Genomic DNA, 10,625 nt, shown 5'->3' on the forward strand with positions numbered 1-10,625 from the left:
TTCTGCTACCACAAGTTAAAATATACACTGCAAAAAAATTATACGGCATCTACAGAAAAAAAGAATAATTTCAAATGTCTAAATAGACATCTTGTAATGTTTCCTTTTTTTATTTTCTGTTTTTTTATTGATATAGCCATATATTGCTCTTTTATTGCTTTTATTCTTGTTGTGTCTGCATTAACTGTATTATCACTGAAAATTAGGTTTCTCTCTCAATGCGTTTTCCGAGATGATGATGTTTTATTGCATGTTTTGACCTATGCTTTTATGGGTGTGTTGCAGTAAGCAGTTTGGGATTTTTACAAGTCTAGATATTATAAAGCTATTGACCACAAGGCCTGTGAGGGAACAATACATCTGCAGTTTGTTCATGAATAATGACATAGATACTGTAGACAAATGTACAAACCGAGACGTATAAGGTTAAATTACAAGTTTTATTTCGAGCAGAAATACAAAATATAGGTAATTTTAATCATATGTACACTATACATTCACAGCATGGAAATCCTCCCCACAGCCACTGATTGCAGCTACAGTTCCCACTAGGTGGCTCTGCTGTTCTTAGTTTTTCAGTCTTTGATCCACTTTCATCAACAATATCAAAACCAAGGCCTCCACATGGATGAGGAAGCGTTTGGTGGTGACCCCTCCCTCTGTGCAGGGTGTGGATGGGACCTCAGCGTGATGAAAGGGGGGCAGTGGAGGGCAGGAGGACCAGAGTGAGGAGCTGTGGGCGAGAAACTGAAGAAGGAGGTGTTGGAAGACAGAGGTGACAGGCTGGGGGGGAAGGAGAAGTGAGAGGCAAATGACGGGAAAGGAGGAGAGGTGACGTATGTGGAGAAAGAAGGAGAGAGCCAGGGGGAGGGAGGGGGGGACAGGTAGTCGTGGCACGGTGTGGAGCAAGAGTGAGGCTGAAACGGGGAGTGAGAGGGAAACTTTCTCTCAGACGTGCAAATGGCATCTGTAGATGTTCCCTCTGGCCCTTTAGCCGCCTCGGTCTCAGTCACTCTCTGGTTGAAGTCTGGTTGAATGTAGCTCGGCTGCTGGCTCTCCGTGTGATGTTTCAGCCCCTCGATCAGGCTGGTTCTCTGTAGTGGTGTAATTTTGTGCATGTAGCTGGTGAGCTGGGCCACACACTGCTGGAAACCTGCACTCTCTATGGTGAAGAGAGCAGGAGCGCTGCACTCCACAGGGGTCTTCATGTGAGCATCAGAAGAGTCTGCAGAGGAGAAAAGACACCAGGGAGAGGGATAAAACAGGAGGGGGAGATTAAAACATAGAATACCACAAAAATCAAACATTTAAACAAGTCAATGAAGTATTTTGTGAGACTAACCCTTTCTCAGATTCTTCCCACCTGTCCACTTCTGAACATATTCCACGGCCAAGTCAAGAATCTCTGCTTTCTCTATTTTAGGGTTCTGCAGCCGCTGTGGGTGATAACAGGGAAATATTTCATCATTGTAAGGTCTTGATTGCTTAAGCAGGTATATATATTTATAATATGTGATTCGTGTTGACATGACTCACTGGATCGGACGTATGATTCAACAGCAAACTTCTCAGTTCAGCCAGACTCTGATTTATTCGGTCTCTTCTCTTCTTTTCCACAACTGGTTTCAGAATCTATAAACCACATTGTGTGAGTATGATGAAGTTGTGGTCACGGGTAGGCTGCCGCTTTTATTCAATTCAATTTAGACTTTATTAAGGACACATGTCCTGGGTGGTCCATACAATAAAATACAAAGACAGAGCAGAAAAGGAAAGAGGAAAATATATACAAAAATAATACAATAAAGACATAACAAATGCAAAAACTCTATAAATAATATATAGAAAGTTATTCCTAAATGCATTTACCTATATATATATATATGTATACACAAACATGCACATGTATATGCACAAAGCTATATAAGTAATCCCTTAATATAAATCAGTTAAGTCATCCAGAACACATTGGGTTGCCAGGTTGTGAAAAATCTTGCCTGCAGCTAAAAATCTTATTCATTAATAAACCTGGCAACCTAAACTGCACTACAAGAGGTTATCAAATTATCATTAATAATGCATTTTATACAACTTATAAAACCTGTGTCATGTGCCTTATTAGAAAGTGATAGTAAATAAATAAATGCAAAGCTCTTACCCTCTTTCTACTCTTGCCATCTTCCACACTTGGGTGTTGTCTCCTGGTCATGTTGCAGAGTTTGGGTCCAAATGTCCTGACTGGAGGCTGCAGCAGTTCAAACAGCCTCCTGAGGCCTGCGGGAGATTATAAGTAGAGCTCGCGCTGCCTCTGATTGGCTGACAAGTGTGAGTGACGACACTTAAGTGAAAATGGTCTCTACTTATTTTATCATGGGCCATCTGTAACGTCGAAACTTTACATTTCAGTGATCAGGTAGGGTGGTGACTCCAAAATAACTTCCATGACAATTAATATTAAAGTTTACAATACTACCAATAACATGAAGCGCATCTCCACACAGGAGGACATCATCAGACAGGCAGCTGGGGTAGTTTTAGAGTTTATTATCCTACATCCCTCATCAAGCTCGACTTTTCGGTTGCTTTGTTTAGTAGAAAGAACATTTTATAAAGTAAGTATCGGAAGTTTATAATTAGTTTGGATGGCCATCTTTTCATACAGCATGTATTAATTCCATTAGGCTAAATAAAGAGCTTCCTTAACGCCTCCCAGAAGTGAGACCATGGGAAAGAGCTTTTTCTATCGTGGGAACAGAAACGAAGTGAGAAAGTGAGCAGCTATGAGGACTTTTTATGACGTGTGACACATCCACACTTTGAATAATAATAAGTGAAGAAACGGACCAAATGACTCAGCAGCGTTGGTCCAAAGGAAGAAGTCCTTTTTATTTGTAAACCCAGCATCACATTCATGCGAGACACCCCGCATTAACCTGCGTTTTAAAGCACAAAAAAAATACAAATGAATTGAACTGGTAACCCATCTTTATAGAATGAGGTACCACGGGGACAAAAGGGGAGCAGGTCGCGTTTGTCTGCAGAGTGATGAGGTGTGAGGATGATTATTCCGCCTGAGTGTTAAGTGTGCTGCCTCGGGTCAGACTGTGACCTGGTGTTTGGATTTAACACAAGATCCCATGTCCCCGACCCTGCGAGCTCCGTTTGATTTCAGCGCCTTTGTCAGTGTGGCCGACACACCTCAACAGTCACGATATTAGAAGTCAACGGTCCATTTCTCTGCCACCAAAGGGCCGCCTTTATTTTCACTCATTAGTTTCCATCACAGGCTCGGGCGAGCGCGTCATAGGGCTTATTTATGGGGTGGGAATTAAACCCTAGAGATAGACTCTTATAGTGCGTCAGTTAAATTTAGCAAAACAAATAAGTTATAGATTTCCTCCTTATATATCATTATACTAAAAAAGTGACTACCCTGTTATACTGGAAACTGTAGGCGGAGTTCCCCATCCCCATGGTTACCGACCGTGATCTCTGAGCCTCCACTAATCGCCCTCTCTTTGATTTAAAACGGAAGTATCATTGCCTCTGAAAAGCCTCTTAATCTACGGGATCCCCGTGATCCGATCATCCCGGTGTTATCTCCACACTTTAGCCCATTACGGGGATCAGGGTGAGCGTAAATGCAGTGCGGAGAGAAAGGGCCAAACTTCAGTCCGAAACAGAGACTGTGACCACGTCACTCACACAGCTGCCCCTGCACACATCGTGTCCAGCCAGCCGACCCCGAGATTACACAAGTCCCTCACACCACACAAGTTTAGGTGTGAATCGGGCAATTTGGCTCTGCAACACCAGGCCAGGTCCTAAGTGTGTGTGTGTGTGTGTGTGTGTGTGGGGGGGGGGGGGGTAAACATGGCCTCACCAGTTACACCTATCTGTATTTCATTCAGTTATTTAGTCCAACTTTTTGGTATAGTGACATGTGACTTTAAATGTATTTGGTTGTTTGGTATATTTCCTCACTGGAACCTCCAACAATGTGAAGTAAAATTTATGAAATGATTAAGAAAATAAAACTAACTTATTCTTCATAAAGTAGTTTCAGTGAGATTGTATCATGTGGTCTCCACCTCCGTGCATTAGACTAAAATACTCAATTACAAAACCACTAACTTTAAAGAGGAACACCGCCTAAATGAAGACTTCACAGTGGTGGAAAGTATATTTACTCAAGTACTTTGAGGTAGGCATAGACTTTACTTGAGTGTTTCCATTTTCTCGACTTTATACTTCTACTTTACTTCTCAGAGGGAAATATTGTACTTTAATGCACTATTTGACATGGGTTACGTCCAGCGGCCAGACTGCTTTCTTCATGTGTGAGAGCAGAAGTCTATGACCTTCTTATCCAGACCCAACCAAGACTTATATATATATATATATATATACATATGATATACACACACACATTTACATATTTCTTACTCAGTGATGGGAGAAAAACTCAGATATTTTACTTACCTAGTAAAAGTGTAAAGTATTCGCATGAAAACATACTTATGTGCCAAAATTAAAGTATAGTAGACTATAATATATAATGTCTATAATATGATTATTATATTATTATTATTATTCATGCAGGATTGTGTTCATCACTTTAATGCTGTTTATTGTACTTTTGAACCGTTATTTTACTTTGTATGCACTATTTGACATGGGTTACTCTGCAGATACAGATGGATTAATACAAACTCAAACCAACAAATTAATGATGTGATATTATTAGATCAAATAAAACTGGTGGACATTCACAAACTATACAGCATAATAAACAAAGTGATATTAATGCATCAATAATTATAATCCCATAATAAAATGTAGGCCCATTATTCTGATATGGGTCATTCTGCACTATGGTATTTTTGCTTTTGGTACTTTAGGTATATTGATGCTAATACTTTTGTACTTTTACCTAAGGTTTTTTCTTTAATGCAGTGTTTCAGTAAAACTTCCAACACTGACAATTCCACTTTCCACTATTTCTATGAGTGAGGGAAGGTTAATATGAGTGAACATGAGCTGCTCGCTCAAGAAACCAGAGAAGTGAGTCTCTAACCTGTGATTTCTGTTGTGATCCTGTTTTATTTTCTATGTCCTGAGTCATGTTGCTGGTTCATTTTGTAGTTCTCCCTCTTGTTCCATGTCCTCTCTTCCTGTCTGTCTGTGATTGTTTCCCTTGCCCCAGCTATGTCGTGTCTGTAATTAGTCTTGTCGTACAAGTCTGCCGTAGTACGTACCTCTGCTTGTTTCTCTTTGTCAGTTTTTGTCTGAAGCATTGTCTTTTTTTATTGTGCCTTTCTGCTCTGGATTAAACCAGTTACTTTTGAATTCCCTGCTCCTGCATGTTGTTGTCTCTGCATGTGGATCCTACTCTCTGCTTCCACTCTTGACAGTTTCATCTGTTAGAAAGTCTGGAGCTGCTCCATAGACCTTTACATTTCAGTGATCAGGTAGGGTGGTGTCTCCAAAATAACTTCCATGACAATTAATATTAAAGTTCACAATACTACCAATAACATGAAGCGCATCTCCACACAGGAGGACATCATCAGACAGGCAGCTCGGGTAGTTTTAGAGTTTACTGTTAGAAAGTCTGGAGCTGCTCCATAGACAACATGTTCTCATTACCACCCCCTGGTGCTCTCAGTATCATGCAACATATTTCCATAACCCCACGCTTTAAACCTGATGACATCACACATTTCAGTTTTAGCGTTCATGTATTTTTGGGCTGCCTTAAACATGTGACTCCTGAAAATGGGCGTAATCCTGCCTTGAGTCAGCAAGCCTGTTTAATGATGAGAATTTAGACTAATATTTCAGTCTATACTGAAAGTGAAAAGAAAAGTCTTATTAGACTAAAATCAATTCAAATGTGTCAAGGTCGCGTGCGCGCTGCTGAATGGGTGAGGGGCGTATCCCACAGGGGGCGTGGTTATCTGCAGGGATATCAACAATAAGGCACGAGGGCACAACCGCAATCGCGCAATTTTTTTGTTGGAGATCCGCAGTAAGGACGCACAAGTGGACTTTCAGTATGAAGGCTTTATCTTCACCAGAGTCCCCCAGACGAAGGACTGTGAGAAGGGTAAGATGCTGCCCCCTGACTCCTGTAGGGAACTTCTGAAGAAAAAAGAAAAAGCATGTTGTTAAAGGTTGTACTAGAACCTAATATTTTACTTTTCAACCCCAAGGTCTCTAAACCTGTTATGGAGAAGCGCAGACGGGAGCGCATCAACCACAGCCTGGAGACTTTACGACTTCTGATGCTGGATAACACCCACGATGAGGTGCGCGCGTGCGCCATGCTTTCGGTTTCATTTGAAATCTGACATAATGTTCACGCATTTGAGTCTATGCTTCCTATTTTTAAGTGTGCTCTCGTTTCTCCCTTGTTTTTAGAAACTGAAAAATCCAAAGGTGGAGAAGGCGGAGATTTTGGAGAGTGTGGTGAACTTCCTGAAGACAGAGAAGGAGGTGGATAAAGGTCACAGAGTCCTGTCCACGGAGCAGAGCCCGACCTCCGCCCGCCAGCACAGCTACGATGATGGGATGAGGTCCTGTCTGCTGAGGGTCAGCCACTTCATAGCCAGTAAGAGCCAGGCGTCAGGGGAGACCGATGGGGATACAGTCACGGTGGAGCCCCAGACACACCCTTCCTCTCCCGGACACATGCACAGAGCTCAGTCCGGTCTGTCTCCTCAGCAGCTGCCCCATCACCTCCACCACAATCAGCAGCAGCAGCACGGGATCTCTCATCCATACCTCACCCACCAGAGGACTGGCCTCCACTGTGGCACCGATGAGCTGCTCTCCTCTACGGCAGCCTGCACGCACATCACCGATCCTGTGTGGAGGCCCTGGCCTCTGTGACAAATATATTGTCTTATTTGAAATATGTTCCACATGCCGACAGACTGTGTAAATATGTATGTTGTTGTACAGCCTGGATTCTTTTGTACAGGGAAGGTACTCTCCATGATAAACCATCCACCTCCACGTGCTGTATTTGCTTTAAGATTTGCTGTTTTTGCACATGCATCCCCCTCTTTTTTTTTTTTTTTTACTTTTTGATCATAGTTTATAAATCTGTGATCTTTTAAGCGGCCCTGTCTGCTGCTGTAACATGGATACGTGTGTTCTGTTGCTGGGGCGCATGCGTAAATTGCGCGATATCGTCTCCTTTTAACCAACGTGTACAGGGGCTATTCTTTTTTTTCTTTGCTCAGAGATCGTGTCTACATGAGACTTAAATCTATTTTATGGTTATGCGTGACGAATCCTTTGTTCCATTTACATTAAAGCACAATTTCCTGATCATTCCAGATCATTCGAGTGGCCTCTTTGCTGTGTGAAAAGCTTGTACTTGAGCGGTCTTTGCAGCTGCAGCTTTAAGGAGAAGAGGGGCATCCACAAGGACAGTTAACACATACTTATTCTTCAGGCTGGACAGCAGTTATGACACATGCCTATTGAAATGGTGATGGGGGGAGAGCCTGTTGTTTCTCTGATCTAAAGTGCAGTTTTTCAAATGCAGAATAGCAAACGAGAGTGGTCTTTCACACACTGTCCAGCGGCCAGACTGCTTTCTTCACGTGTGAGAGCAGAAGTCTATGACCTTCTGTGTCCAGACCCAACCAAGACTTATATATAGTTAATATACACACACAGTTACATATTTCATCTTACCCAGTGATGGGAGAAAAACTCAGATACTTTACTTACCTAGTAAAAGTGTAAAGTATTCGCATGAAAACATACTTAATGTGCCAAAATTAAAGTAAAGTAGACTATAATATATAATGTCTATAATATTATTATTATATTATTATTCATGCAGGATTGTGTTCATCACTTTAATGCTGTAGCTGGTAAATGTGAAACTACCCCACTAATTTATACCTATTTCTAATGTAAATCTGCAAAGCCTTAAAATAAATGGCTCCAATATTTCCCTGCAAAGTGTAGTATAGACGTATATAGTACCATACAGTGGAGATACTCAAGTAAAGTGAGCCTAAAAATGCCTTCAAATTGTGCTGAAGTACAACAACCACTAAATACATATGGTTACATTCCACCACTGAAGAAACTGAATCAATAATTATTTTTCCAATTTGACTATTTGCAGTGTTTGGTCGGTTATAAAGGATTCAGCACACACACTCTTTTTTTAATGCGGTCTACTTAAAGTTCTTTCACAAAAACTCACAAGTGAAACGTCTGGATACATACATACATTAAGGGTTTCAGTGGAGCGTTTTGACGGAACATTGTTGTGTCGGGGTTGTTAACCGTGTGTCTTTGTAGATTGGATGGATGTGTCTGGATGCTGCAGAGTGGACGGTGTGTTAATGGCCGCTCACTTGTGCCTTTCTACATTTGAAAGACTGCGCCGAAAGCATCAACCTTAGAAACACATCAAAGCACACTGGAATGTCTCATAACTGTTCGCCATCGTGGCCTAGGCACCCCACAGACTGAATGCAGACAGGCTGTTCATCTCATCACTTTGAATACTTGACTCTGGCTGGTCTGATGCTCTTAATAACATAAAAATACAATCAAGGTGACGTGGAAGATTCTCATAAAAAGCTACGTTAAAAATGATACAATCCATTCAAACAGCTTGTATTCCACAGTGCGTGGAGCAGAAGGGTTGTGCGCGTTATACAAAAGTTAATCGCACATCGCAGTATGTAAATATTTCATCTAAACGTGTGGACGTGGGTCTGTTTTTCTCCGATGAGGTCAAACTATACGCTTTCTCCCACTTCTCCCCCTGTGAGCCGCAGGTTGGTTGGTGCAGACGCACATTCCTCTAAAAGCCTGATTGGAACCATCTTTTATGGCGTTAGTCCCGCTGTGCTGATCTCTGGACAGGATGCTCTTTTGTGCCCCTCTGAAGCTTAAAGCCCCTGGAGAAAAGCCCGCAGGACTAAGTAAATCAATTATGGTTGGAATCAGATTAAAGGTTCCATCTGTCTAAATGAAGATTAAACTGGTCCTGTGGCAGAATTTATTGTCAGTGTAAAATAGATGAGGATTAGTCTAATGCGGATGTTTCTACTTAAAGGGCTCTACTTTGTTTAGGCACAAAGCGCGCGGAGATGTATCGGAATGACTTTTAACAAATTGCAAGAATTTTTCTTTTCCCCAGTTTGAGCAAACTGTACTCCCAGAAACGCACAGTGCTACACGTTCACACGAACAGTTGTTCCGTCACTGTTGGCTTTTGCCACATCAGCGCGAACACAATAAAGACACCGTGATAAATCACCTTTTGGCCTCGTCGACCGAACCATTTGATGAGCCTCAGTTCTCCATGATGTTTGTATAGCACGCTCCCAAACATAAACCCCCTGCAGGTATGGAAGTTTGATTAGATATGATCAGTTTTTAGTTTGTGCATTTTCTTGGACTAGAACTATGAAAGTTGCAGCCACGTGTTTGTTCCAATAGGAGAGAAAGGTACAGGATTGTCTCTCTTTTACTGAACTTGATAGATTCTTTTCGCCTGAATCAAAACAGATGTTTAGGTCCTACTATACACCAGTGTGGCCACGTGTCTGGGTCTTATAAAAGCGCCACACCTCAAGGTGTTAATGGGTCTGCTGCCACCCACGCGCCAGAGGTGACAGGCTCGTGCACGACAACAGTTGCGCATGTGTGTTTGTGGTGTGACCCCAAATCAATACAAGCTATAAAACATTTCATGTAAGCTTCTGTTTCCGTGAAGCCCTCTAATACCTCTGCATGACAGAGAACCCTGCTCTCTCTACTGTTTTGTTGTATATATTATTATTGTTATAGAATATTTTGCATATTTTGTTGTATATATTATTATTGTTTATAGCAAACTGTGCATTGTATACATACACTATGTATATATTGGATTCTATTTAAGTTATGTACAAACTGTTTATTTGCTGACCCACTACTGCTGTTACAAAGTAATTTCCCAGTCTGGGATCATTAAAGTCATTCGATTCTAATACTGTATCAATGAATGAATGGATTATTGGTGCTCTAACAATTTACTACGTAAGAAAAACTGGAAAAAAAAATAAAAAAAAACATTGAGAATGGCCACAATTTGTTTTTCATACATTAGATTGGTGTTTAATGGATTCAAACCCTGATATCCACATCAGTGTAATACATCACCACTACATCACCTTATTTTGTGGTACTGTAACTTACTGCTGCTACACTTACTGTGCTTAACTGTAACCTAGTTCTGTAGGAAATGCTGCTACACTGTACTTTACTGTAACTAACTTACTTCAGTAAGAAATGCTGCTTCACTTCACCATACTGTCACTTAGTTCTGTAGGACATGCGGCTACATTTTTAACAATGTTGTCACTTATCGCTCCTTCTCACTTATTTAGTTTGTACCTATTTTATTTCAATCTGCTGCTAAACTGCACGCTGCGTATTGTTGTATATTGTATATACCTACGCTTAACCACAATGTCTGTTGCACTCTGTCACACTTAGTTATTGTGTGATTTATTTTATGTTAGCTTATCTTTATTTGATTATGTATGCTTATTGTTACTCTGACCCTTTTCCACCTTTGTATTGAAACTGTTGCACAA

At 41.1% G+C, this 10,625-nt stretch overlaps 2 protein-coding genes across 2 annotated transcripts; one reads left to right on the plus strand and one right to left on the minus strand.

The window, feature by feature from the left end:
* Positions 1-605: 605 nt before the first annotated feature.
* Positions 606-2,209, minus strand: her11 (hairy-related 11; the record flags this gene model as incomplete). The annotated part of the gene is made up of 4 exons (XM_083915530.1): positions 606-1,225; positions 1,343-1,436; positions 1,537-1,632; positions 2,159-2,209. The coding sequence occupies 4 exons, from the start codon at positions 2,207-2,209 to the stop codon at positions 606-608; spliced, it is 861 nt and encodes a 286-aa protein (XP_083771656.1).
* Positions 2,210-6,058: 3,849 nt separating this feature from the next.
* On the plus strand, positions 6,059-6,894 carry her5 (hairy-related 5; the record flags this gene model as incomplete). Its single annotated transcript, XM_083915447.1, has 3 exons — positions 6,059-6,109; positions 6,216-6,311; positions 6,424-6,894. 3 exons carry the CDS (start codon positions 6,059-6,061, stop codon positions 6,892-6,894), a joined length of 618 nt encoding a protein of 205 aa, XP_083771573.1.
* Between the last annotated feature and the right edge of the window lie 3,731 nt (positions 6,895-10,625).

The sequence above is a fragment of the Echiichthys vipera genome (genome assembly GCF_963691815.1).
Source record: "Echiichthys vipera genome assembly, chromosome: 6".
In the NCBI taxonomy this organism is placed as follows: domain Eukaryota; kingdom Metazoa; phylum Chordata; class Actinopteri; order Perciformes; family Trachinidae; genus Echiichthys; species Echiichthys vipera.